This window comes from Podospora pseudopauciseta, chromosome 3, assembly GCF_035222475.1.
Source record: "Podospora pseudopauciseta strain CBS 411.78 chromosome 3, whole genome shotgun sequence".
In the NCBI taxonomy this organism is placed as follows: Eukaryota; Fungi; Ascomycota; class Sordariomycetes; order Sordariales; family Podosporaceae; genus Podospora; species Podospora pseudopauciseta.
This window is the reverse complement of record NC_085893.1, coordinates 2,461,599-2,488,043: the sequence shown is the minus strand read 5'-3', so window position 1 is coordinate 2,488,043 and position 26,445 is coordinate 2,461,599. Positions and strand designations below refer to the sequence as shown.

Sequence of the window (26,445 nt, the reverse complement as noted above, 5' to 3'; positions counted from 1 at the left end):
CGCTCTTTTGAAGTTCCAGTGCGAGAGATATAAACGAATGGAGGAGGGTGGGTGGTATACAGGATGTACGTACTATATATTGTGTGCTTGGCGTGGGGAACCTGGGGATGAAAACGGGGCGAGACTTGCAGCTCGTGGCCAAGCTAGAGGAAGAAACACTGACATGGCAGGTCTCACAGGCAGACTTTGCCCAGTTCCAGAGGCTTTGTTTCTTTGGTTGTTTGGTTAGCATATGGTTTCTTATTGCTCTTACAGTGAATGCTTCATAGCACGTCAAGCAGAATCCCCCGCCCCTCAACCCCGGTTTGTTTGTGTTATTAAGTTATGACTTTGAAGTTCCTCCGAACTTGCCTCTACCAGTGGAGATCCGATTGCAAATCCCAACCTTGTGACTTGACGCTCTTCCCTCATGATAGGCAAACTAAGGTAGGTAGCGTTATGCATCACCGTTTTAGGAAGAGAAAAGGGTCCAACATCTGCCGTGCTTAACGCGGTTACCCATGGAGATAGGTGACTAGCTTGTCCGCGGATTAGTTAGCCCCCAAATGGTCCATGTGTGTAACAAGTGATGGATCATGTGGTTCCCTCCTTCCATCTGTTAATAAGTGCGGTTGATGGTGGGTGGTGTGTTCAGCATATATATACCCCGCTCTTTTAGTCCCCCATTCTTGCCCACCTACCTGTCTACCCCTCAAACTCTCACCCCTTCCACTATCGTGAACTTCAACTTACACTCTCAACTTTTCACTCAAACCAAACAACCAACAACCCGCAAACACTTCGAGTAACCATGCACGACGGAAGCTGCCCCAAGTGCGGTGCCGCCTCAGAGGGTAAGTCCTGCGGCAGCTGCGGAGCTGTAAGTCTTCCCCGCTCACTTATCATAACCCTCCTTGCTGACATCCACACCCTTTCTAATACAGACCTGCCCCAACTAGCAGACTTCCTCTTCCCGTCGTTCACCCTCCCCCACCAACTCCCAACGGCATCGGTTCCTTCTGTCTCAACTAGACGGTCAACTCCCCCTCCACAATCTCACCCGTCCACCCCGCCAACAAGAACAACGGAAAAGACACCGCCAACAAAAGGGCTTTACCGGGTTCATAGGCCGTCAAGCAGGGAGTTACGTCTACCTAGCCAATGTTCGAAAGTCTATTCACGAAGAGAATAAGAGGAAGGGTGGTGGACGACGGAGAAACTAGTTCTTGATTTCCAATTCTTTTTTCTCGCTGTTTTTTGGTATTTTTATTTTGTTTCCATGATGAGATGACGATGATGATACCAATCTTTTCAGAAAAAAACCAAAATAATGAATTGTTCTGTTTTCAAATCCTGAGCTGTGTCTTTGATTTAGACGAAAACAACACCTATCTTCAAGCAAAGCTCATCTCCAACAAGATAATAATACATCCACGACGTTAAACCTATAGCTTAGAAAAGCCAAAAAAATGAGTTTAAACCATCCTCGTTCGTATTCCCCTCCTAAATCAAGCCTTCTTCTCATTTCACAAAACTGTAAACTATTCAACCCAAGATAATAAGATGAACCACCCCCCCCCAACATATCCACCCTTCCTTAATTTAGCAATTACCACAGCAAATCAACACAGCCGCTCTTCACCTGCCGAGCATTCGCAAGGGACAACCTGAGAGGCCGAGTGGAGTCAAAATACAGCCCCCCCTTTTTATTGTTCACACCCATCTCGCTCGCATCTCGTATGTCAAACAACATTACGTGGATAACATGGTCAACAATCTTTCGCAACAAACGACGTAACCAGCAGAGTAAAAAGAGAGAGAAACTGTGTATTCAATGATGATGATCTAGCCTACCGACCAGTGAAAGTCCAGACCGCACAACCCAAAGACTTTACAAGCAAGCAGGTGGCACAACCCACAACAAACGACAAAGGCCCGGTCCAAGTCCAGAAAAGAGAAAAAAAAACCACATTGACTAAATAGCTAGCTAGAAAAAAGTGAGAACAGAGAGGTACAATACGTAGAGAGTTATCGGAAAAGATGAAAAGGGGGGACAGAGAGTCAGACAGCGAGGAAGGAGGTGGTGTGGATTACGGCAAAGCCTCTGCCCAAATAGTTGCGTGTACTCGGCCCATCTCCAAACCGACACAATAGTCGCTATGAGGCAGACGCTTCAAAATATTGCTTTGCGTTCTGTCACTCCTCTCCCGCCTCATGGGCCAAAAACGTGTTTCCCTCCCAGTCCTTGCGCACGTTTCCGCGTAGCCCTCCTGGAGCATAAATCCCATCCTATCCTCCCCACGGTCGACGGCGGGTGGTGATATTCCAAGAATGTCGGGTGAGCTGTTTCTGCCTCTCCGAGAGGGAATGTCCCCACTGTGATGCATTACTGGGTGCGAGGGCGTTGGGTATAGAGGCCTGGTGCGGCAAAGGTCGACAGATTGCTAGGGGTATATCTGCGGAGCACATGGTTGCGCTTAGGCGATGACGCACTTGCCCTTCTTCTTTGATGACTTCTTCATCAACGCGGCCCGCGTCGCGAACTCGAACACTTCCCGGACACCCTCGTTGGTCTTGGCGGAGCACTCGAGATACTTGGTGGCCTTGATATTGGTGGCAACTTGTTGACCCTGCACATATTTGTCAGCTTTTGTTGTTGTCGTGGGGGACGGTCCTTGCAAAAGCATACCTGTTCAGGGGACACGGGCTGTTGGCTGGTCTTGCGGAGCTCCTCGATGGTCTTCTGGTCGAAACGGAGATCCTTCTTGCAACCAACAAGGATCTTGGGAACATCGGGACAGAAATGGTGTACCTCGGAGCACCACTATCGAGAGAATTACATCAGTAACGTCCAAGCGTAATATGGTAGGATAAGCATAAACTTACCTTCTCGCCAACGTTGTCGAGGGAATCGGGCGAGTCGATGGCGAAGCAGATCAAGATGACGTGGGAGTCGGGGTAAGAGAGAGGGCGGAGACGGTCGTAATCCTCTTGGCCAGCCGTATCCCAAAGGGCGAGCTCGACGTGCTTTCCATCAACCTCGACATCGGCAACGTAGTTTTCGAAGACGGTAGGGACATAGACCTGCAGGTTCGTTAGTAATTGATAGTTGAAGGGCAGTGCCAGCGCGATCCAAATGCCGTGGTGCGGTTGCCTTGATCGTCATCGAACGCCCAGGTATGGGCAGCAAAGTTGCGGAGGCGGTCAATAGCGATCAGGGGGTGGCGTGATGGGCAATCGAAGCGTGCACGGGAGGGTGAAAGTAGTTCGAATCTTACCTCTGGGAAGGTACCCTTGGAGAAAACACTGCGACGAGACCTGTCAGTAACTGTAGATGATGGATGATGGGGGTTGATGATGATGATGATGATGTTGATGACGACGCGACCAAGGTCATGGTTGCGGCGGTGAAAGGACTAAATCCGACATGATAGAACGGGCATCATGGAAGGCTACTCACATCAACAAGCACGTCTTTCCGCAGGCACCGTCACCGACGATAACCAACTTCCGGCGAAGCTCGGCGGCCATTGTTGCGTGTGATTAGGTTAATAAGTTGGGAAAGTGTTTTGGTTTGGCTTGGTTTGGGAGGTCGCAGACGTGTCGAGCTGCGAGGCCGGGAGACGGGTGATGTTCAACAAAATGAAGAACAGCGGTGGTATCTGTATGTCAAGGAGAGAGCGGAGGCGGAGTCAGAGCCTCTGTCTGGGTGCAGTTGGTCGGGTTCGTGGGTGGTTGATGCAGCAAAAGTGCGAGAGATGGAAGGTTGCAAGGTGGAGGTGGAAAAGAGCAGAAGATCAAGTCGCTTTCAATTGACGACAGAGAAAGGGCAACGGCAACAGTGCGTTGGGGGGAGCCGGGAAGATGAGGACGAGTGGGTGCGCGCCTGAAACGGGGGCCTCTGAGTGGACAAAAAGTTGGGGGGGGCTTGCTTAAGTGCTGTTCGCTTGGTCTGGGCTCAGCTTCCCTGTTCAGCAGGGCAGTGGAGGTCGCCCGGTTATCTTTTTGGTCTTATTTAATCACCTCTCTCGTGATGTTGTAGTGCTCTAAATTGTTTATTTTATTCTTCCTGCTGACTGACAGGTAGTGGCTTTTTACCTACGGAGGACCGACAGCATCACGGGCTCCGAGTCCTGAACTTTTAGTTATGGACTAACTATATCTTAGGTAGCGGGTGTCCTTGGCTGGCAGATGCTCCCGTCAACGTGCACCGACGTGGCCCCAGCCTTCTGCCCCGGGCTGGCAAAGATCCCAAGCCCCTGAAAGACAGGCAATCTTGAACGGGCAGACGGGGTCGGATTGTCGGCGGGCCTCGCTCTTCCATCAACACAATCAAGAACGTGGGAATATCGCCACGGCTGCCTACCACGAATGCGATGATGCCATTGTCAGGGCTGTCCTGCACCAGCCGGAGCACATGTCTTGAATTCTATGACTCCCGACCGATTGGGAGAGTCCCCCCCCCCCAAAAAAAAACGCCCCTATCAACCAGAAGCACAGCACCTGCACTTGCACAAGGCTTAAGAACGGGGGCTATCCTTTCACAGCATAACTCCCTCAGCCTTGCCATTACGGAATATCTGTGCTTCTGAAACGGTGACCTCGAACATTGATGACATCCATTATTAACAGTAGAGGCATGTGATGGGTGCATCAGTTGGCTACCTCCCAACAAGGAGATCTGCAAAGACCGAGGAGAAAGCTCACCGTCTTTGCCCTCCTACGGTGTCAAGTGAGAAGTGTGTGGGTCACAATGGGTCGTAACGCTGGAGTCCTAGGGACAGCCATAGGACTTCCCAAGCCCATACCTACAGCCTGCAACCCGGGAGCTGCACAACGGGACAAAGCCGAACGAACTGCCAGCCATTTCAGCATCAGCTTGTTTGCTTGTCAGCCCTACAAACTCGTGAGAAGGCAGTCAGATTGGACCTGATACTTGGGATTCGGCCTGGTCGGCGTCTGATGTGCAGATACAGGATCACAACACGAGCGTGTCGAATGTCAACTCGTCCGGGCGTCTTATCCGCAGCTGCACGGGAGATCTTGGTTGGTTCAACCCCTTTTGATATTTGACATAGTGATCCATTCTCCATGTATAACATGACAAAAGCATTCGATGATGCAGATGCAGCATATCTCAGAAAGTGGGTCGCTGGGCTATGTTCATAGCTGCCAGCTGACAGGCCTCTCTCGGTCAGCCGTAAAAATTTCCAACCGCCGGGTGCACGGGGCACACACGGACCGTTGATGGCACGAATTGAAGCATTGGTCAGTCAACTTTTCTGAGATTCGCTGCTGGTGCGCCCGACGGATGTGATACTCGCCCGCCCCGGTCCCCCCTCCCCCGCCGACCAAAAGGACGAACACAACTCCCCTCACCACTCCCCAGCACACCAACGGACAATTGACCGTCTGCGGCCCGAGATGGACAAGATCCTCCGCCGGGTTGCCATGGCCGAGCGCCAGGTGACAAAACGAATCAAGCGCAAGACCCAGCGCCGGTACCAGCAAGAGAAGAAGGAGCGGATGAGGGAGATCAAGAGGCACAGAGAAGAAATCGGCGAGGACATGCGACAGGCCATCATCCGCCGCAATGAGGACCTCAAGTTGGGCCCCATCGCCCCCAACCGTGACACTGGCAAGCTCAACGAATTCGGCAACCCATACGGCGCCATCTCGGTCGACAGAGCTCTCCTCCACTCCCAGCTCACCCCCGCCCAAAAGGAAGCCCGCTGCGCCTGGGCCGGCGGCTCCAAGAACCTCTGCCTTGCCCCCGGAGACCGTGTAGTCATCCTCGAGGGCCCCTACAAGGGCAAGATCGTCCCCATCAAGACCATCCGAACCAACACCATGGTCCTCGAGATGGAGGACGAGCTCAAGGTGAGCTTCCTCCAACATACCCCCCCCCCTTCCCCAGCATATGACTAACCCTCCTTTCCCCAGACCAACGTCAAAATCCCCGAATACCTCCGCGAACCCGGCTCCTCCCCAGTAGAACCAATCGCCATGGCCGTCCCCATCTCAGCCGTCCGCCTCGTCTACCCCCTCCCCCACCCCGACTCCGGCCACGTCCGCGACGTCATCGTCCGCGAGCTCAAACCCATCAACATCTCCTACGACCGTCCCACCCGCCGCACCCTCTTCTCCCGCCTCGTCCCCGGCCTCAACGTCACCATCCCCTGGCCCGCCGTCCCCCCCGTCAAGCACATCGACCACCCAATCGACACCCTCCGCATCGACGTCGAGGAACGCACCTACATCCCCACCCTCCTGCGTCCCCCAATGCCAGAGGTGGTCATTGACGAGCTCCGCAACCGCTACAGCAAGTTCCGCACGAGGCACACGGAGGAGTACATCGCCAAGATTCAGGCCCAGGAGGACGAGAAGAAGGCCAGGAGGAAGAGCGTCGATACGATGTTGCAGCCGGTGCAGGAGTACAACAGGAAGCTGAGGGAGCTGAGACGGGAGAGGGGCCAGCCGGTGCTGACGGATGAGATGTTGGAGAAGATTGGCAGGGTTATTGCCAAGAATCAGGCGCTGAGGAAGAGCGGTGGGTTGGTGAGCGCGCAGTTGGAGCAGAGGAAGAAGCAGGACGAGGAGTTGAGGAAGGCGGTGGAGAGTTTATCGATAGAGGGCGGCGAGGGGATAGCGCCGGTGGACCAACCAAAGGTGTAGAACCATCATGTGTAGGTAAGGTACATACATATCAAAACAAGATACCCCTGGGTTGAAAATGGCGTGAATGGGTGAGGGTATTGAAAGTGTAAAAACATATGGAACGGTCGTGTTTGATACGGGAATGTTTCTTTGTAACAGTAAATGATGTAGCATATAGAAAGGGGCGGAACAAGAGAAATCACAAGAAACGCCATTTCACGAAGCACATGGTTGAAACTGATATTGAGGCCCTTCTCTCTTATACAATCTAAGCTGTGCCCCTGCCTCTCATGCCAATATACAATACCGCTTGTCAATGCTATGATTTGCAAAAAAAAAAAAAACTCTCCCCTGAACCCCTGATTCCAAAAAGTAAACAGAACCGCACAGACATCCAACATCACCTATCCAAAACACAACAACACTATCCTCTCATAACCCATCTCACTCCCCCTAAAACTCCTACTATGACTCCTGCTATCACTTATACCGGTCCTCTTCTACTCACCTCAAATCCCCCATATCAACCCCACTCCGATTCCCATGATGCCCCCCATCACCCCCCCAATGCTTCTCAAAAGCCTGTTGATACTACATCACACAAGTTAGCACACAACCTTCCCCCCTCCGGTTTCAATCAAAAGCGTAGTTAGTGTACTCACCGCAATCCCAAAATTCACCACCAGCGCTACCCCAAGCGCCCCCGCCACCACCATCGGCCCCAACACAAAATCAAAATCCTTCCCGCTCCTCCCCACAATCATCTCCCTCCTCCTCCTCAACACCCACCAGCTCCAACCCCCCGTAAATGCCGCCACACCCAAGAAAACCATCCCCATCACCTCCCCCAGCAAGTTCCCTCCCTTCGAGCTCGCAGAGGCAGTGTACAAACTGATCGCCAACCCCCCCAGCAATACACAGATGTGCTGCCACTTCAAAAACGTCCGCTCGTTTGCCAGCCAGACTTTTGGTTCGATTTGCAACGGGCCAGAGTTCTTGATCCACTCCTTTGGTTCCGTCACTCCAGGGGGCAGGGAGGTGATGCCCGCTTCGCGTGCGCGCTTGGCTCTGCTGTACTTGGACAGGGAAAAGCCGGGGAGGACGGAGGAGAGGGTGCCGTAGTTGATCTCGCGGTTCTCGCGGGGGATGAGGGGTTGGGACTGGGAGGACTCGCCGGCTTCATCGCCGGCGGGGGTGGACACGGCCTGTTGTTGATTGGAGGTTGTAACGCCTGACTTTGGGGAGGCGGCGGCAGCAGCAGCGTCAGTCGCCATCCGGTCGGCGAGGTAGGATTTTGCTGCTGGGGACGAGCGGGAGGGTTTATACGACGACAGTTTGGTCCCCAGGAATGACCCGACCACTTGCTCGTTTTCCGCTCTGCGGGCGCGACGCTCTTCCTCTTCTTGGAAGGCCCGCTGGGGGTCCTTGCGGATGTCGGTGTTGAGGTCCGATAGCCAGAAGGGGAGGCGGTTGACGTAGTCCTCAAAGAGAGAGGCGACGCCCTGGACAAACTTGGAGAATCTGGGGCAGGGGTAGACAAGATGGGAGCCCATGAGGTCTTGGATCCAGACTGGACGGCCGCGCTTGTTGTTGACGTCCTCCTTGAGCTTGATCTCCAACACCGCGTAAGGGAAGCGGGAGACCTCGCTTTGGTTGATGTTCTTGAACGGGTGGGTCATGTTGCTGTTGTCGATATCCGCCCGATGCCAGTCCTTGGGATCGCGGCAGGGCCGGTCACGATCAAGCGTGTCCTCCCGGATGAAGGCAATGTCCGTATCAATAGAAATCCGCACCCGATCATCCCCCGGATTCTGAAACGCAGTCCTCACGTAATTCGCCCTCACCAGCGGCTCCAACTTGTTATCCCTCACAAACTCCTGAATCGCGTCCGCCGTCCCCTTAAACTCCTCCACATCCTCCGCCTTCTGCCCCTTCCTCTCCATCTTCTGAACCGACTTTTCCATCTTGTACTCCCCATCCAGAAACGCCTTGACGTACTTCTCCTTGATCGCAAACTTCCTCTCCTCGCTCGTCCCATTCTCATGCAACAGCTTCTGCTCCAGCAAGATCTCCGGCCTCGCGCTCAACTGCCCATACCACCTCAACCTCAACGAACTCGCCTCCGCCTCCCTCTCCACCTTCTTCGAATACAGCTGGAACTTGGCATTATCAAAATACAACGACGTAATCGTCGGGTCCTGCTGCCCATCCACCTCCTTGGCCGACTGCTCACTATACACCAGCGCCGGCAGCCTCCTCAAGATGTACGTCTTGACCTCCAACAAGTTATCCGGGTGCACCCAAAACTTGTGCGCCGTGTACTTCTCCCCATTGTGCGTCTCAGGCTGGCTGTCCGGATCAATAGGCAGCACATCCCCCGCATCCGGCGCCTCAAACCGTCTAATCGCAAAATACATATACGACAGCTTGTTCAACAACGGCGAGTAAGCCTGCTCCGAGTTGAACGGCCGGTTCGACAAGTTGACCTGCATCATCGGCCGAATCTTGTACCGATCCCCCCTCTTGCGATCATGCTTCTTGACGATCTTCAAGAAGCCGGTATAGTTCAGATTGCTATACTTTTGCAGCTCCTTGACCTCGTTTGTGATCCCATCCAGCTCTGCCTCCATCTCTTTGAGTTTCTGTTTATCCACCGCCACCTCTTCATGTTTTCCCTCCTCCCCCTCTTCCTGGGCAGCATCACCCTCGCCACCCTCCTCGGACTGTTGCTGCTCATTCAAATGCTTCAGCTTCTCCGCCGCCTCATCCGTCCTGTTGCGCAGCTCCTCAATCTTGGTCTCTTGAAACTTGGCCACTTTTTCGAGCTGAGTGTTGAAGATCTCGTCGCAGAAGCGGTTCTCGTCTTCTTCGGTCCAGGGCTCGTCCTCGTCGTCGGGCTTGTCCTCGCGGAGGATGGATTTCAGCTTGGCGTAGTCGATGTATTGGTCTTTCCAGGGCGGGTAGACCGACTGGCGGAGGGTTTTGCCGAAGCGCATCGTGAACTTTCGCCTTCTCCCGTTGGAGGCGTCGGTGTTATTTGTTGGGTGCGTGTTGGATTTGGGGGAGCAATGAAGATGATGTAGTGGAGTCTCGTGTTAACAGTAGAGGGAAAGACCTGCTGGTGCCACAGAGACAAAAGGTCGGGGAAAATGATGAAACAAAAATACAGTTGGAAAGAGAAAGCTTGCGATGAAGATGGCGGTTTTGGAGAGTGCAGAGTGGTGTCTCGTCATAAACCAACCAGGCCCCGCCGCGATGGTACAGAAACATTTCCCCACAGTACCCGTTACCCCTGGTGCGGGCGTTAGAGGCTACCAAAAGTTTGAATTTGGTCTGAAATTCAGAGGTCATCAACTGGTTTTCGGCGCTGTTCAAAGCAACACAAGTCATGTATGACTTCAAACCTCTATTTAACGTGTTGAAAAATATTTGCTGTGAGAATTCGATGCTGTGACATGTCTATCAACAATCATCCTCAAAGTACTCTTCAACCACGATAGCTTCCCTGCCAAGTCCTCCAGCTCCAGCCATTGACCAATCGACCACTGGGATCACCCACGTGCTCTTGGCGATATCTTCAGCACATGCAACTCAACTTGCAAATCTAGACTCTTCATGTTCATAAACAAATCACAGCACATAAGTCATACAAAAGCTGTATTGTTTCGCTACTGGCATGTAATCATGATCCCTCCACGTCAAGTAAACTACTCAAGCCTCTACATGTGTGCAAGGTTCTCCCCGTCTCCCCATGACCAAACCACCCTTTGGCATATCATATATATACTTCATACTTCAAGCAAACCAAAAACTCCAACAAAACAAAACAACAACAAAAAACCCACGCTTTCCATCTTCCTCCAGTTTCATCGCATTCCATACAACCAATCTCCCAACAACTTCAACCCCTCTGTCGTGAGGTCCAAACTCTGATGCGCCAGCTCAGTCCAGTCTCTCACTAGCCTCTGCTCTTTCAACTTCCACGCTTTTCCCTAAGCCATTGCTGGAGTCTTGAACTGAGCCACCGCCGCCTTCGCCCTCTCTCTCACATATAGATCCGCATCATTAGTCTCCAAACCCTCCAGCTTCGACAAGACCCCAAGCTTAGCCAGCTCCGACGCCCTCTGCGCGCAAGGCTGCCTGTCCTCATCATCCTCCAGGACGCTCAGATTCTCAAACAAGTGACAAAGACCTCTCCTCACATCCACCGATTCGTTGTCGAGGTTGCCCCCCAGCAGCTTCAACAACTCGGTCTGCGCAATCACCAATTGTCGATGCCTGGGGATACTTGCCGCAATGTGCACCAAGATAAACGTGATAGCCATAATAATCTTCGCCTGTGGGTACAGCGCCAACGTGTCCCTCCCCTTGGAATACTTCCGGCCAAACGCCCCCACCACCCGCACCTTGAGCTTGTTCGCCAGAATCCCAAACAACCTGTTCTCACCCAGCTCCGAAAACAAGTAATCCACCAGCTCCGTCTGGTCCTGCGGTGTGTTCGGGTTCATGATGAAATTTTGAATAAAACCCAGCGCCTGCTCCTGAATCGCAATCATGTCGTTCCTTGCTTTCCGCGCCGGGTTCAGGTCCGCTTTCCGCAGCATCTCGAGTTTTTCTTTCGCTTTTTGCATCCGCGGCGAGTTCATCCTGCGAGGGTTTCCATCCATGCCCCGCCATGTCCACAAGTGAGGCTCCTCTTCTTCTGTCGTTTCCGCGTCCATATCCTCGTCTTCGTCAGCATCCGTGGAGCGTCGCGGCCGCGTGTACGGCGCACCCTCTTCGGATGTGTCATCGCTGATCAGCTGGATGAGCCACCCGGGTTCCAACTCCTCCAGGAGTTGCTTCTTGCGGCTATTGTTGACTTCGAGGATCAAGTGCTTGAGTGCCCAGACCGCGTTGAGACGCAGCCCTGGCTCGTGAGAGTGTGCTTGTTCGCAGAGGATCTTGGAGATACCCGCTTGGAGAAGAGGCTAGTAAGATGAGTGTTAGTGCATGTGATCAACCACTCAGAATTCGGGACAAAACTTACCTCAACCATGGGACTGGAGCTTGCCAAGAGGTTGATGACAACACTGCAAGCTGCAATTTGCACCTCCAAATCGGGGTGTTTCATGAGCTTGTAAACAGGCTGCCAGACATCGTGATCTAAAAAGGTCGTCCTTAGAATACTGACTGATCGCCCGAGACACCGCAACGCATGACAGGCCGCCAGAATCACGCTGGTGGGGTTCTGTCCATAAGCCAACCTCTCAGCGCCATCTTTCCCTTCCTTCTTGGAAGCCGACTTCCCCTTTCGATTTTGGGGCTTCCCGGGTCGTACCGCAAGCGACTCGACAATAAAAGGAACCAGCTCCTGGGAAGCAAGCTCCTTGCGGTAATCCTCTCGCGATGAACACATCCCCGCCACGAGCGTCAGTGCACTGTACCTCATCCTGATCCTATGGATGTACAATGGGACCGGCCCCGGCGGTCCGAGTTGGCACGATGGAGGGCTCCCTTCCGAAACCATACTCTGACGGGGAAATGCTGTCCACGGGCTCGGGATCAACGGCGAAGCCAATAACTCATATGCATCCTTGAGAAGCTTGGCCGTTGTCTTGATTACGCCACACTCATGAGCAGACTTCTGCAAGATCTCGCTCCCCCCAACCAAGCGCGCCAGCACTTCCGGCGTTTTCTCCAGAATGGCCCAGTCCTTTTCCGTATCACTGTCAATAAATGTGGTCGTGTAAATCGACGGAGGAATTTCCTTCATATGGTCCCTTATCAGATTGCAGAGTATAGGCACAAGGAGGTAAGCCAGTTCCTGTTCTCGGTCCAGGCGGGTGAGGTTGGCTTTGAACAGAGACGTCAGAACAGAAGCCGCTGCCACCCTCTCGAGCCCACTTGTCTTCCGCACAAGATTGAGAAGCCAGGGCACCACAGGACTCTCCGGGTTGTCAGCATCCGAGTCCTCACTAGCGGGATCGAAGCCAGTAAATTTGTATGTCTGAGAGCGCCTGTTTGACGAAGCATTCCGCGACAAGCTGGAGGGAGGAAGCTGGGCAACCTGGGAACTGCTCCTAGACTGGGAACCGGGCATTAGGGGCAGGAGATAGTCCATAGCCCCGTGGCTTTTGCCCGCGGCACCGCCAGCACCAGGAGGCCTTGGTTCTGCTGACGCAGGGGTAAAGTCGATCAAAGGGAGAACGGCTAGGATTGCCGGAGAAAGCACAAACATGCAGCAACGAAACTTAGAGTTGCAAATGATGGCCGATATTGCTTCCAACGTCAAGGCGAGACTTGCCCCTCGGGGAGCCGGGGCTGGAATCATATCAGCTAGGCCATCTGTTTCCGCAACCATTTCCGCTCCAGGTATGACCTCGCCTCGGGCCACAATGAAACTGGCCAGTATCGTCGCGAGCGCATCCAGAACACCACTGTCGGCCAAAACGTTTTGATGTTCCTCTTTATTACATAACCGGGCAATCGAACTCAAGACCAAGCGCTTTTGCTCTTGTATGACCGAATCGGTAGAAGGTTGTGTAAGAATAGCATGAAATGACTCGAGATGTTCCGGTCTGAATATAGCATCGGCCAATCTGTTGAGATCATCGTGACCTGGTAGAGCAGCACTCGTGGCCTCGGTCATGTTGCGGATGATGCGGAGGGCTGTCAGAACGACCCGGGGCGAGTTTTGGTGGGTGAGAGAAATATAAGATAGGACTGTTGGGACAACGTCGACCACATGAAGGGGGTTAAGGAATTGTGGCCCCCCTGACGAACGTTAGCACCGGGAGCAGCCGCTTGGGAGAAGAGATACTTGCCACCTGAGATACTTGCAAGCAGCTCCAGACACAGCAGACGAACAGAGTCCTCCTCTGTCCGCACGTGTGACGGAGCGCTACCTTGTAGCGCCTGGAGGATAGACCCCAGTATACCCTTCTCGACCCATTCTTCTTTGTTTTGCAGATGACCAATACACTTGTCCTTGATTGCTCGAAGCTCGGCAACCTGTTCTGAATAGCTTCTAGTTATCTTGTGCGGTGTGAGCACTGGAGGGCTCGAGGCCTGGGCCATCGTCATAGCGAGCTCGGGTTTCTGCTGATAGCTGCTGATCAAAGGGTGGCCAGCCAATAGAGACTGATTCGTGGAAAGGTATGTGGTCGTTCTTTGCGTCGGAGTATGTAGTTGTACGGTATTCGTTGTATCGCGGGCGGATTGAAGATGTAAAGATTGGAATGATGGGGAGCAAATGGCTAGACGACGAGTCTGTGGACAATAATGAACAAAGGTAATCGATGGGCTGAGATGTTGAGAGTGAGGGGGACCGTGTGGTGCGTCTGGGTGCTTTGGGATGTGGTTAAATCATTCATCGAATGCAACTGCTGCGATGGAAGTTCGACAGCTGGAAGGCGTAACCAATCGATGATTGAATGCAGATTGGAGCAAGCTAGGAACCCCACTCCGGCCCGGCCCCGGCAGGTGGTCTGGACTGGGGTGGCCTGGCTCCCTGGCTCGCGGCTGCCGATGGCATGGGGGGGCTGTGATAAGATAAGGCAAAGAGATCCCATTGCATCGAAATCCCATTCTGTTCCAAGATATCACCATCTGTCACTTTCACGGCTTCAAGATCAGCTGTAAGGTAGTCTACTGAAACCGCCGAAACCATCGGGAATAGGCGAACGAGAGAGAAGCTTCCAAACCGTTGGCAGAGATATTCCACCAAAACCAGGGCAACCAAGCAACTGGGTTCCGGCCCTCCCAGTCGTCGGCCTCACTCTGATTTGAACATGAGGCACTGCCCGCCTCTGATAGAAGTGTCCTGGCTGTGCATGTGTCACGGTGAGATCTGTAGAGCACTAGCAGGGCAACACATGGCGGTCTCCTCATGGGCCTTGACACATCTCGCTGTCACCGCCCAGGCAATGCTCTGCTGTCAGTTATGTTTTCCAGAACGCCAAGCCATCTTCCCGGTTTCTAGGCCCCGGGTCTCCATCCGCAGCCAGTCCTGGGCTGCCCCAGGCCTCTCACCTTGCTTTGAATCTGCCGGCAAGTCGACCACCCTCACATGAAAACGTGATCCGTGTGGACGATCTCTTTGGCTCAGCTACCCAGCCCGCCTGCTTAGGTACTGCTGCACAACCATCCACAAGGCAAGGGGCAGTCATAAATATCAGATGCTGGTGCTGTTCCGCCCGTCACACGACTTCCTTACGTTCCTCCTACTCGGTTTCAGTAAATACCTGTTCGGATATCGGATGTACCGCGTATAGTTCCCACTCAGCTGCGATCTTCACCTACCTAAACATAGAGCCGCCCAGGAAATCTCTTTGTCGTATTATCCGAACAGCAGTCTTGGCGATCCAGCTACACATACCGATACAGATACAGATACGGAAACAGATATCTACGACGATAAATAGATATCTCGAGGAAAATCCCCACCAGATCTGATTTTGCCATTGAGAGCCATTTTTTGTTCGGCCTACTTCGTCCCCAGCAGCAGCCGCCCTATGAGATTGTGGGGAAAAACGTTGTTCAACGGAGCCCCACCGTGCCATTGATCGGCCTGCCGCAGGAATTCCCATTCACAGCATCGACCGCGCATACACCTGCGCTCGCAGGAGGAAAGAGCTTGGGATGATGTTGACACCGTCCCCGGTCGTCTCCTCTGTCAATGCCTCCCCGAGAAGCAGCTTTCCCAACATTGGAAGCCACTATGTTCCCGCCTCCTCGCCCAGACAGTCTTCTCCCCGGGTCCAGACTGTTGCCAAGTCTCGCCGACAATCGCAATCACCATTGTCATCCGCCGTCGCTTCTGCTGCTGCCCCAATAGCTGGGCCCTCGACCTCAACCACGACCACTACCGCTACCACTACCGCTACCACTACCACCTCGACGACAATAGCGTCCGCGATCCCCCCCTCGAAACACTATGTAGCCGTCGACGCTGCAACCCAGTATTCACCTATGGAACGTATCAATTATGCTACAGGGGAACCATTATCTCATACCAAACCCGAAGGAGCCCAACCACACCAAACCCCGCCGACCACGCAGTCACGAGCCATGGCTGCTCCCGGCGACCACTACGCTGCCCAAGCGGCACCAGCAGCGGCGGTGACACCGGACCCGACCAAGAAGCCCGTCCCGCCGGCCGTTGCGAAGCAGCAGCACCAGCATACCGAGGCCGTAGCCGCCTCACCCTCAAAACGGCGAAACTCCCAGGGGCCAGGGAGCAGAGGCGCATCGCCATCACGAAATGCGGGACAAAACCCCTCACCCTCTAGCAAGCGCGCAAGGCCAGAACAGTTGCCGTCGAAAGAACTGCCACGAAAATATGAATTTTGCCTCACCGAAGATATGGTTGTTTTGATAGCGCATATGCTTGGAGAGCTTATTGAAACCAACGATGTGCTTGCTCTGAAGTCAGGCAATCTTACACGATTTCACTCACGGTATGTTGCTGCTGCTGCAAATGTCCGAGTTCCATGCTGACTTGTTCCAGTACGGCGCCTGGCATCTCAGTTTTGGATTACCTTCACCGCCTAGCGAGACATGCTACTCTCAGCCCACCACTTCTACTCTCCATGGTTTATTATATCGACCGACTATGTGCCTGCTACCCCGAATTCACCATCAACACGCTGACCGTGCATCGGTTCCTCATCACGGCTGCCACGGTAGCAGCAAAGGGCCTCTCAGACGCCTTCTGGAACAATTCGACCTACGCTAAAGTCGGGGGAATAAAAGTCAACGAGCTGAAACTGCTCGAGCTCGAATTCCTGTACAGGGTGGACTGGAAAATTGTCCCCAACCCAGACATACTTGTGTCGTACTACAAGGGACTTGTGGAGCGGTGTCCAGGATACGTGCTTGAACGAGAAGAGATTCCACTCGAAGACGACGGCGAAGACGAGGGAGAGGACGATGACAGCGATGTACTCGACGACGAGGACGATGACGACGAGGGTGGTGATAATGATGGGGGCCGCAATGAGGAGACAAGGAGCCAGTGCGTGCAATCACCACGATTCAAACAATCGGAAGAAGGGCGTTCACCTTTGAGATATCGCTAGGGGCTTACGCTTGGCGAGCCCTTCCTGGCGTGTTTGCCATGGGGAAAGAATGAAGCAACTCACGTGCGTCACACGGCAAACTGGACTGGGACTGCTATTACGATCGATTTTCGCAGCATATACGATCCACAGAACCCGCCGTTTAGCCTCGGTGCGCCAAGGCATGCAGTCGCAATAATGGCAGCTGGGCCTTTCCCAATCTGTAAAGAAGCGCAAGAGCTGGAGGAATCAGATCGTCGCCGTATACGGGAAGCTATAGCGGCCATTTTGGAAGCGAAAGCCGCTAAAGACGTGAAAAAACAGCGCGGTGATCGGGTTTTGGATGAAGAGAGAAGAAAAAAGAAGAAGAAGAATATAAGAATTCTAGGATAGGCTCCTGGTGACATAGAAGCGTGAGAGAAGATGTTGCGAAGATACCACGAGAAGCGAAGAGGTTTATATGCAAATAGCGTTGAATACAGCGATCAGGTTACAGGTCTCTAGTTTTTCTCAGACTATGGTGGTGGAATTCGGAAAAGTGATGTTGAAGACATCAGACGACGGTATTTTTGGACTGTTGAGCCAAACAGTGATGATATCGTTTATTCTCAGTTGTTCAAAAGACGATCTCGATGAACCTCTGCCAATCCCTCAGCACAGTGCCAAGACGGCTGGCCCCAAAGCTTGGGGGGACGTGCACCTCAGCTCGACGCCAAGACCTGGAGCATCATCACCAATCCAATTCCAATCTCGGCCAGCTTTTGTCTCCAAACCGACAACCGAAACACAAACCGCCCACCATGAAGCCATCCCACGTACTCTCCGCCTTCGCGGCCCTCGCAACAGCTGTCACGGCCCAAGAATACGACGACGATGTTACCTATACTTCCTCTCCCACTGGGCGCATAGCACCAGTCTACATTCAACCCATCTCGTCTTCCTCCCCGCCGGTCCTCCTCGCCGAACTAAACTACCACCCCTCTTCTTCCACCAACCCCTCCTCAGAGGAGGATGCGCCAACTCCCTCCGTCCTGAGCTATGAACCCCCCGAATTCGACCCCGAGACGAAGCTTGTTAGAGTTGGGGTGTATGATGAGAAAACAGGGAGATGGGCCTCCTCGGCGGCGGTGGTGTCCGTGGAGAACTTTGGGCAGGGGTACCAGCCGAACTTTGTGCTGAATGTGGATGAGAAGGGGGAGGAGGTGGTTGGGGTTGTGGTGAGGGGGGTGAGGGTTGATGCTGGGCAGACGAGGAATTTTGGGCCGAGGGTGGTGGTTAGGGGGATGGAGAGGGGGAGGCAGCCGGGGTTGGGGAAGCCGGTTGTGCTGAGCGCTGAGGGGAGGAAGGTGGAGGTTGAGGAGAGGAGTTTTCTTCAAAAGTGGGTGCCGATGATGGATGATATTATAGGGGTATGTGCTAACGTGAGAATAGGTACTGGTGGGCGATTCTTTTGGGTGCTGTTTTGCTGCTGGGAGGTGGTGGAGATGGGAAATGAGAGGTTTTGGGCATATCATCATGAGTTTTTGGCATTCATTATGGCATTTTCTGTTGTCTTTTTTCTAGGGGCTTGTGTCATGGCGTGTGGTGGTCTGTTTATGTATTCAACAAGAGGGAGGCGCTGTTGTTGTTTCTTTCCATGGACACAGACTGGTTTCTCTGATCAAGCTGTCGCTCCTCTCTCTCTCTCTACAATCACCCGTCCCGATTCACAGGTCGGCGGCAAAGCTGCCGCTCTAGACTTGTTGATCATTCGATGGCCTTTGCGCGACGCAGCGCAGCGCGAGCCCTCACACAGTGGGCTAGCTGGTGGCTACTGCCGTCAGCTCTCGGACCCCTGTCAGCTGGTTGCCAGTGGTGATCGAGCCGATAAAGTTTAGCGCAGTTTCGCCCGCACCTCAGCCCCACAAATAAGCTTTCCAATAATAAAGCTGAGAGGTTCACTGCGCCAGCGACCATCAGATCTCCATCTGCCACGACTTCCACCCCTACTTTCCTTCTATTCTGTCCCCGCTCTGCGTTGTCACTACACGCAAACTCCGAACCTTAAACTCTACACGGTCCGACTCACGAGTTTTCTACCTTGCTATCCCAACACAACACTACAAACAAATCGCAAATATGGCTTCCAACGGTGCTACAGACCCCACTGCGGCTGCCGAGGCTGGCGCTGCCCAGACCGATTTCAAGGGCAAGGGCAAGAGCACCGAGCAGCCAGTTGATGATACCTCTATGGTCGAGGACGATGATGATGATGACGATGAGGAGGAGGTCGAGGAGGTATGTTTTCTTTTTGCTGCGACTTGAGACACTTGCGCGATTCGCGAATCGCATTATTACTTTGGAGGAGGGGCAACTTGCTAACAGTGTTTACTACAGGAGGCCGAAGTTGGTATGTTTACCTAAATCAAAACAAAGCATGCCCACGTCATATCGAGTCGCATAACTAACCATCTCACAGAGGAGGATGGCATGGAGGAGATCGACCTCGAGAACGTGATTGGCCGTCGCACCCGCGGCAAGGTCATCGACTTCGCCAAGGCCGCCGAGGAGAACCCTCCCGAGGGCGACGACGACGAGGAGGATGATGACGACTTCGAGGCTCCGGATGAGGAGATGAAGGACGCCTAAATTCACCACAGCGTCACTTTCATTCTCTCTCTCTCTGACGTTTTCGGATCTTTCTTTGCGGCATCGCTTTTTGATTTACGACACTGAAATGAGCATGAGCCTCTAATGATGTTGAGGAAGAAACACCAGATCCGGGCCCATGGCTTCTTTTCTCGCCAGTCTACTATACAGGAGGGATGATTTGGTTGTGTGGTTTTTTCATAAAACATTGCGATTTCATCTAGTCTGATACACAGGAGGGGTGGTTTTGGGAAATGGGTTTCGGACAGAAGGGGTCAAATTTATGAACAGAAAAGACTTTTGTGGTCTGAACAGAGGGGGCTTGCTATACAGGAGGATGCGATCCTTGTAGAGAGGGTTGCGATCTGGGAATTGTCTAGCTCTCTCCGGCTATGGATTGGATGTGGCTTGCGGTTTATGAAATTCAAAAAGCGCATCTTCGAGTCGCATCTCACCCCCTCATGGAACGTCAAGCTGCATCCTCGTAAACAATACCGTGTTTCTGAGTTCCCCTCCTTTTTGCTGAAGGGAGCTGTTGTCAACGTCGGCACTACCCCTGCTGCATTTTATTTTTGGCTTTGGTAAAGCTTGGTCCACTAGGGAATGCCCAGAGTTTGTTGAGATCCATTTTCAGCCCAACGGGGAAGAGAGTTCACATGCATTGCCTCGTCAGTTGGACCTTGAGAGTGAAGATGTCAATGTGCAAAGTAAAAGCTGCAGCTAATAGGGGTTTTGCAGAGCAAGTGATTGGAGATCAACAATTAGCGGACCATAACACGGAGCACACTTTCTAGTTTCCTGCTCCGTTGCCGGTAGCCAACCCCTTAAGGGTTGGATTGCTTGCTGTAATAAATCGAGACCTCAATTGGCCAACAAAAAAGTTCTCCTTTCTCGCTGATTTTTTTTAATTTTACCCCTTTGCCCCATAAATTTTGGGAGAGGCTCTTTCTAAAAGCTGGCCAGTCACATCGTGGGGAAAGCTTGGGGTGGACAAAGGACACCTTTACAGGCCACGCGCACGCAGCAGGTAACGTACGTCCTAAAGAACACCTACCCGGTAGTTACACAGCAACCACGTAGTCTAAACCTTAAATCCTTGTGATCAGGCCAGGTGCTGGGGGAAAAGTTCCACCTTACAACAACATACGAACAACTCCTACTCGCGACAAAACAAGAGAGCGCCACAGTTTGGGAAAAGGATAATAATGGATAGAGGGTCGTTTGGGAGATAGCGCTGCGATACAACGAACAATACCTAGAGAATACTATCCGGCGACCGGATAGGGGGTAGGATAAGATGGCTTCTCGGTGAGTTTTTGGGTTTTTAGCTGCTTGCGCGTGCGCGCGCGCATCGAAGGGAATAGGATGGGGTGGTGCGCGACGGTTCTTGACAGCGACACCAACGTCATTGAATGCAAAGAATCCGCGATGGCTTCACTCTGCCAGTTTGACGACGCAACCGCCGCCGCGCGATGAACCCCGATGGCCGGCGCAACCCACCCTACGACAACCCCATCCTCGAGGCGCGCCGCATGGTCACCTCCCTCTTACCAGCAATAACTAACACCCCCCTTAGATTCCCCTCCTCAACCCTCCACCAACGCGACTCCCGCTCCGACCTCTTCAAAGGCTACTCCGGCGGCCCTTCCTCCCGCACCGCCTCCCCATCAACCTTCAACTCCCAACCCGGCCGAGCAGGCGGCGGGTATGGCTACGGGGGGTACACAAGCAACAATGGCAGTTCATCACTAGGAATCGGTGAGGGGAGTTCCGGCAATGGCGGGTATCGGTCAGCGACTCCAAATCGAAAGTGTGTTTCCCCCTCTCCTTTCCCATCCTTCCCTACCTTTCTTTGTTTTTTCGTGGTTCCAATCGCTAAGGTGCTCGGCTGGAACTAGGGGCCAATACTCAGACGCGGTCCTCAACGAGCTCGAATCCCAAAACGACGCCCAGGTCGACGGCATCCTTGGCAAGGTCCGGATACTCAAGGACATGACGGTTGCGATTGGAGACGAGATCAGGGAGAGCTCGGCGCTGGCCGAGAAGATGAACGAGGGCTTTGATAACACGAGATTGAGACTGAGGGGGACGATGAACAGGATGTTGGTCATGGCCGAGAGAACGGGGGTTGGGTGGAGGGTTTGGTTGGCGTTTTTCGCGGCGGTGATTGTCTTGTTTGTTTGGGTATGGTTGTTTTAGCCTGTTTGACCTAGACTGATGGGATGGACGGCTGGTGGGGGAAAAGGATATGAAGTAATAGTGTGGATGAGGGCGGAAAGGGAAAAATGATGGACGTGAATACGAAAGGAGGGAAAGGGGTGGGAGAATGATGTGAAAAATGCATGGGCGCTTGGGTTTGACTCTGCTTCCTTGGCTTCATCCAGTTATATAAAGCTCTGTTCGACATGCTATGGCGGGCCTGGTAATGTTTTGGTTTACAAATTTATTTAATATTGGTACATGGATTCTTTTCTCACCTTTGATATGCTGCCAGGGCGTGACTGAAAATGGGATGCAATGCTTGACTACCTCAACCAGTTTCGCGCCTCTTCCATGCCTTTCATCAGTGTAATACAAACCTCAAAAAAGCCCTATGAATCCGGTTCCATAACGATACGCCATGCTCCCAGTTTAAGACAAACAAAATGGGTATCATACTTGAACTAAACCACACACACTCCCTCATTGACCACCACCACCCAACCTTCTTAACCACGTCGACTCCTCCTAAAACTAACATGAGGACTACTCCCAATCATACTACTCCCGTCCAAGCTCAAAAACCCACTAATATCGTGATTCAGACTCGACCTAGGATCAAACCTTCCCATTCCACTGCTCCTAAAGTTCCCCCCGCTATTCCTGAAATTCTGCTGCTGCTGCTGCGGCGGTGGGCCAACAGCACTGCTCCTGAAATTCCCCTGCTGATGCTGCTGCCGTCTAACACTCCCCCCGCCTCTGGCAAAACTAACATTCCCCTGCGTCCCATCATCGCTAAGCTCAGCCTCAGAGTCAGTATGCTCATAACCCGCCCCGTCCATCCCGAACCCGGCACCACCGCTAACCCCACTGATCCCGCTCGCGTCAGGAATCTCGTCGTCCAGGTCAGCCTCCATGTCCATATCATCCCCCGACTCAGCCCCCCCTTCCAACTGCCGAGACGAAACAAGGTCTTCCTCCTCCAACATGTCATTCGCTCCTCCATCGCGGTAGTGGTTGTCGTCATTGTCATTCCCACCATACAAATCATCGTCGTTACTGTTGTTATTCCCATGTCTCGGTTGGCTCTGCTGCGCCATGAGATCTCTCATCCTCTGCTCCTGCGCACGAACGGTAGCCACCCGTGACTGAAGCTCCCTCCTCTCCATCCGGCGCTGCTGTTGCACCTCGGTAAGCGAAACATCGTTCGGGTCGACAGAACTGCTTTCATCTCCCGACGTGTCAAACTGCGCGGTTTGAAAAGTGTTGTTGATGTTCTGCTCCGTATCCCCCTCCTCTTCGTCCGTATCATCACTCGCACCATCATACCCAAACCCCCCTCCTTCGGGTATATCATCATCCAAGTCTCCCTCGGGTATCTCATCATCCAAATCCTCCCCTGGCACCGCATCATCCAGATCATCGTCATCATCATCATCATCATCATCATCATCAAGATCACCCTCGAGAATTTCATCATCCAAATCCTCTTCTTCCATATCCATCATCCCCTCGGGAATCTCCCCATCCAAATCAACCTCCATCCCCTCTTCTTCCTCACCTTCTTCAACACCCTGCTCCTCCTCGGCAGCCTGCGCCTCGGCCAGCTCCTGCGCTACCATCTCCCTTCTTACCGCCTCGGCGTGCTCCTCTTGTTCACGTTTCTCTTCCCTCATCTGGAATAATGTCTTGGCTAGACCGGGGGGTTTAAGCCATTGCTGGCCGTGGGTCGCGATGTGGGCTTGGCGACGGCGGATGAGGTCCTCGTCGGCTTTTAGGCGGCCTAACAAGGAGCGGTCGATGATTGAGTTGGTGGAGGAGGATGATTTGTTGTTGTGGCGGGAGTTGGGGGGAGGGGGAGGGGGGACTAGGGAGTTGTTGTCGAGGGTGGTGGAGGATTCGGTGAAGGCTGTGGAGGGGTGGTGGGATTGTTGGGGGGGGTGCGGGCGGCGGGGGGAGGTGTACCATGACGAGTGGCTCTATTGTAGGAGAGAGGGTTAGTGATAGAATGCAAAGGAGGGGGAGGAAACGGGGGCTTACATCTCGGGGGGTGAGATCGGGTAAGGTAGAGAACATGGTTGCGGACAGTTCGCTATCAGTTATGGATTGATTGCAACGTCGACCTTTTGCACCTCATTTCTGGTTGGTAGCTGAAGTAGTTGGGGATCTCATCTACTATGATCAATTTAAAAATCAGTCGTCCCAAGTGATATCACAACATTGGTTGTGACTGTTGAACCGTGACTGCAAGCTTCGTCGTTGCGACAATGAATGTTGACTTTGAGCTGTCGCGCTTCAAAAGTCGCGACCTCTCTGGACGAATGACGACAAATTGTTTATTCCACAGTGCCATCTTCTGCCTTCCAAGTTGTATTGATACTGTATACAAGATACTTACCCCACGATGCGGCGACATGATATGGTCTGTGCTCCCAGGGCCAGGGGTCGCACAGTCCACACCCGCACCGGGAAACTTGGCTTTTAACTCCCCGTGGGTCCCTGAGGTCAACCCTGAGATTTAGCCATCTTTCAGGACGAAAAGCATAGAGGGGTTGTTGGCGGCTACCCCTCCATAGGTGCTCTTATTTCTTTGTTCGCCACCGGGAGAACCAAGAATGGTAATGCCTCGGTGCTGTTTGGATGCCGTCCACCTGTGGTCTGGGCCTCGGGTTTCAAGACATTTCAAAACATAACTGCCTAAGGAAAGCTCCTTGCCAACGGTAAACGGCACGAAAACGGGTTCTCTCTGTCGCTCGTCGGAGCATTGGTACCCGTCTCAACACCAAGACCGAGGAGTAAGCTCATGAGTGGAAACCCTCGTGAAAGCAACCAAGCCCGGTGGTGGTGGACAAGACAAGCCCCGCCACACGCATAGCATCCGACTCAACCTGCCGTGAACTGAAGAGTCAGTCGAGCTTGTGTCCCGTGTTCTCCGGGACCAGCCGAGACAACTGTCATTGTAGATGAAGCCGACTGGTAGTTATCGAGAACCGGTATGGCAGACAAAGACGTCTTACCAAATAAGCTCCCGACCACGGCAACACAAGTTGGGTTATCATTATCAGATTGTGCGACCTGGATCACTCGATTTGAATTACCCATCCCTTCGGATCCGTGGACCTCGACGAAAATCCAGGGGCATTTCGTTCCGAGGGTCCCACAGGAAACCGTAGTTTTTGTGAGGTAATAATGGCAAGCTGACCTCCTGCACAAGAGCTTGAATTCCGTCTGAATGCTTCAGTATTGCCTCCTTGCGGGCCTTTCCCTACCTGCATGGAAGGCCACCCGCTGAGCGCCACTGTAAATGAACATGCAGCCAATTCTCGCCTGCCACGCTAACGAGCTCACCCTTCGGAATTTCTCGGAATAGCAATGGCAAAAGGGGGAAGACTGCGCGTGGGGAGACATGAGGGAGCCGCGTAGCCGGTCGTGTGCTCAATGTTTGCCGTGACCAGTTGAACAGAGGGAAAAAGAATATTCTTACGTCTTGTTAAACATGACTGGCCGGAAAGCTGCTGGGAATAAGGCACATACAGCTGGCCTTGCAGCCTTGTCAAGGGTATTCTCGGGCGATAGCTGAACGGGCGGTCTGGATGGCAAGGTCCATCAAAGACCGGGAACCCGCCGATCTCGGCCAGCGGAACGGGCGACAGCTCAGAAGCCAGAAGGAGAGAGCACGATGACTCCCAACTCCGGTGGAGCGATTCCGGGCATGAACAAGCACGCAGATCAGATGTTTGGCTCTCAAACATGCTGCTGATGAATGGCTGCTGTCTATTCATGCAGTCACCCTCCAGCAACGCCCCCCACGAAGTGGAGCCTTGCCTCCCATCTCCTTGCCCAAGCCAGGGTTCCACTGCGCGTCTCTCTACCCCGCCTTGAGGGGAATTTGGGTTCATCGTTGCGGGAAGAGTCTCAGGTCGCCAGGATCACCCTCTGCCCCAAATACGGCCCTGCGGCTCTGGCTGAGACGGGAAACACAGCAGAAGACAGCTAAACTATGCAACGTTCCACCGCGGGATGCTGTCGCGTGGTCTGAAAACCGTTTTCCCAACTTCAGATGATGCGGGTGCCAGAGGGTGTGGTGAAGGTGGACGAGAGTTTCCGTCCTGATGGGACTGTTTCCACCGCGGCGATACGGCCGACCATCGGTGATCTCGGGATGACAAGGTAGGGTGAGTAGCTACCACACTTTATATGCTTAAAACACAGGCCTTTCGCTGGATGAGATGGTGGAGGAGGGGGAGCCGGCCAAGTCTTAAAGACCAGTGACGTCTGTGCGTAAGGCGATCGGGCTGCGGGGGCCACCCCTTCGTTCGAGATAAGGAACGTTGAGGCTGGTCTTGGTGTGTTGTGATTGGTTGAGGGTCTGCCTTTTCTGTGATAATCTTTTTACAGCAGCCTTCTCCACGACTCGTTGGACTTGGTGAGGTCACAGTGAGAAAGCTGCATGCAGATGTGCCGAAACTCAGTTCACCCTCTCGTGCGGCAGGCAGATGGGATGCGGTCCTTTTTTTCTCTCGCCGTTTTTGGTTTCTGTTGCAGTGCAGTGCCGTCCAGTCGTGACCTTGGATGAATTTTCATTCATCTTCCATTGGCCAATCCGTCGCCAATCGAGCATTCTGTCCTCTTCTGACCAGCTCCCTAGATTGGGCCAAGACGGGTCCAAAAAACCCCCGTCATGGTGTAGGGGGCGATGATGAGCGTGTGGCTTTCCCTAGGTAGTCGTCATTCTCGAGGAAGACATACAGAGTGGGAGTTTATGAGGTGAGAGGAAGATGCCTACACTACAACTACCTATTCGCGGCACGTGGTGGGATCCCCATGTTGATCTGGCTAGCTGGTATCATGTGTCAGCGATTTTCTCTATTATTTCCATGTCTATTCAAGCGGATCGCCGTGATTGCTGTCTGGTGTTTTCCGACATGTTGAACGATACCGG

General features: G+C 53.1%; 9 protein-coding genes across 9 annotated transcripts; 5 read left to right on the top strand and 4 right to left on the bottom strand.

Annotated features, from left to right (window-relative positions):
* Nucleotides 1-1,724: 1,724 nt before the first annotated feature.
* On the bottom strand, nt 1,725-4,302 carry RHO1 (GTP-binding protein Rho1). The gene is made up of 5 exons (XM_062911149.1): nt 3,440-4,302; nt 3,258-3,285; nt 2,866-3,063; nt 2,669-2,803; nt 1,725-2,609 (listed from the first exon to the last, which is right to left on the bottom strand). The coding sequence occupies exons 1-5, from the start codon at nt 3,508-3,510 to the stop codon at nt 2,457-2,459; spliced, it is 585 nt and encodes a 194-aa protein (XP_062767161.1). The 5' UTR covers nt 3,511-4,302; the 3' UTR covers nt 1,725-2,456.
* QC763_307050 (uncharacterized protein) lies at nt 4,007-6,876 on the top strand. Its single transcript, XM_062911148.1, has 3 exons — nt 4,007-4,062; nt 4,147-5,859; nt 5,923-6,876. The coding sequence occupies exons 2-3, from the start codon at nt 5,404-5,406 to the stop codon at nt 6,652-6,654; spliced, it is 1,188 nt and encodes a 395-aa protein (XP_062767160.1). The 5' UTR covers nt 4,007-4,062; nt 4,147-5,403; the 3' UTR covers nt 6,655-6,876.
* On the bottom strand, nt 6,021-10,033 carry VTC2 (Phosphate metabolism transcription protein). Its single transcript, XM_062911147.1, has 2 exons — nt 7,299-10,033; nt 6,021-7,227 (listed from the first exon to the last, which is right to left on the bottom strand). The coding sequence occupies exons 1-2, from the start codon at nt 9,630-9,632 to the stop codon at nt 7,141-7,143; spliced, it is 2,421 nt and encodes an 806-aa protein (XP_062767159.1). The 5' UTR covers nt 9,633-10,033; the 3' UTR covers nt 6,021-7,140.
* A 595-nt stretch (nt 10,034-10,628) lies between these two features.
* Nucleotides 10,629-13,701, bottom strand: QC763_307030 (uncharacterized protein; the record flags this gene model as incomplete). The annotated part of the gene is made up of 3 exons (XM_062911146.1): nt 10,629-11,606; nt 11,666-13,392; nt 13,443-13,701. 3 exons carry the CDS (start codon nt 13,699-13,701, stop codon nt 10,629-10,631), a joined length of 2,964 nt encoding a protein of 987 aa, XP_062767158.1.
* A 950-nt stretch (nt 13,702-14,651) lies between these two features.
* On the top strand, nt 14,652-16,697 carry PHO80 (Pho80p cyclin; the record flags this gene model as incomplete). Its single annotated transcript, XM_062911145.1, is given in 3 exon segments — nt 14,652-15,487; nt 15,500-16,076; nt 16,127-16,697. The coding sequence occupies 3 exon segments, from the start codon at nt 15,259-15,261 to the stop codon at nt 16,695-16,697; spliced, it is 1,377 nt and encodes a 458-aa protein (XP_062767157.1). The 5' UTR covers nt 14,652-15,258.
* A 611-nt stretch (nt 16,698-17,308) lies between these two features.
* Nucleotides 17,309-18,171, top strand: QC763_307010 (uncharacterized protein; the record flags this gene model as incomplete). The annotated part of the gene is made up of 2 exons (XM_062911144.1): nt 17,309-18,054; nt 18,108-18,171. 2 exons carry the CDS (start codon nt 17,309-17,311, stop codon nt 18,169-18,171), a joined length of 810 nt encoding a protein of 269 aa, XP_062767156.1.
* Nucleotides 18,172-18,794: 623 nt separating this feature from the next.
* Nucleotides 18,795-19,304, top strand: CHZ1 (Histone H2A.Z-specific chaperone; the record flags this gene model as incomplete). The annotated part of the gene is made up of 3 exons (XM_062911143.1): nt 18,795-18,953; nt 19,053-19,065; nt 19,135-19,304. 3 exons carry the CDS (start codon nt 18,795-18,797, stop codon nt 19,302-19,304), a joined length of 342 nt encoding a protein of 113 aa, XP_062767155.1.
* Nucleotides 19,305-20,601: 1,297 nt separating this feature from the next.
* Nucleotides 20,602-21,830, top strand: BET1 (protein transport protein bet1; the record flags this gene model as incomplete). The annotated part of the gene is made up of 3 exons (XM_062911142.1): nt 20,602-20,612; nt 20,881-21,114; nt 21,203-21,830. The coding sequence occupies 3 exons, from the start codon at nt 20,602-20,604 to the stop codon at nt 21,501-21,503; spliced, it is 546 nt and encodes a 181-aa protein (XP_062767154.1). The 3' UTR covers nt 21,504-21,830.
* QC763_306980 (uncharacterized protein) lies at nt 21,813-24,305 on the bottom strand. Its single transcript, XM_062911141.1, has 2 exons — nt 23,544-24,305; nt 21,813-23,482 (listed from the first exon to the last, which is right to left on the bottom strand). Exons 1-2 carry the CDS (start codon nt 23,577-23,579, stop codon nt 22,013-22,015), a joined length of 1,506 nt encoding a protein of 501 aa, XP_062767153.1. The 5' UTR covers nt 23,580-24,305; the 3' UTR covers nt 21,813-22,012.
* Nucleotides 24,306-26,445: the final 2,140 nt, after the last annotated feature.

Excerpts from the sequence above, each read along its gene's own strand:
- RHO1 (XM_062911149.1), bottom strand. The coding sequence starts at position 3,510 with ATGGCCGCCGAGCTTCGCCGGAAGTTGGTTATCGTCGGTGACGGTGCC. Across the intron at positions 3,064-3,257 it reads CCAAGGGTACCTTCCCAGAG|GTCTATGTCCCTACCGTCTT; the intron begins GTAAGATTCGAA and ends ACGAACCTGCAG. Across the intron at positions 2,804-2,865 it reads TCGACAACGTTGGCGAGAAG|TGGTGCTCCGAGGTACACCA; the intron begins GTAAGTTTATGC and ends TTCTCTCGATAG.
- QC763_307050 (XM_062911148.1), top strand. The coding sequence starts at position 5,404 with ATGGACAAGATCCTCCGCCGGGTTGCCATGGCCGAGCGCCAGGTGACA. Across the intron at positions 5,860-5,922 it reads AGATGGAGGACGAGCTCAAG|ACCAACGTCAAAATCCCCGA; the intron begins GTGAGCTTCCTC and ends TCCTTTCCCCAG.
- VTC2 (XM_062911147.1), bottom strand. The coding sequence starts at position 9,632 with ATGCGCTTCGGCAAAACCCTCCGCCAGTCGGTCTACCCGCCCTGGAAA. Across the intron at positions 7,228-7,298 it reads TGGTGAATTTTGGGATTGCG|TATCAACAGGCTTTTGAGAA; the intron begins GTGAGTACACTA and ends TGTGTGATGTAG.
- QC763_306980 (XM_062911141.1), bottom strand. The coding sequence starts at position 23,579 with ATGTTCTCTACCTTACCCGATCTCACCCCCCGAGAT. Across the intron at positions 23,483-23,543 it reads CCGATCTCACCCCCCGAGAT|AGCCACTCGTCATGGTACAC; the intron begins GTAAGCCCCCGT and ends CTCCTACAATAG.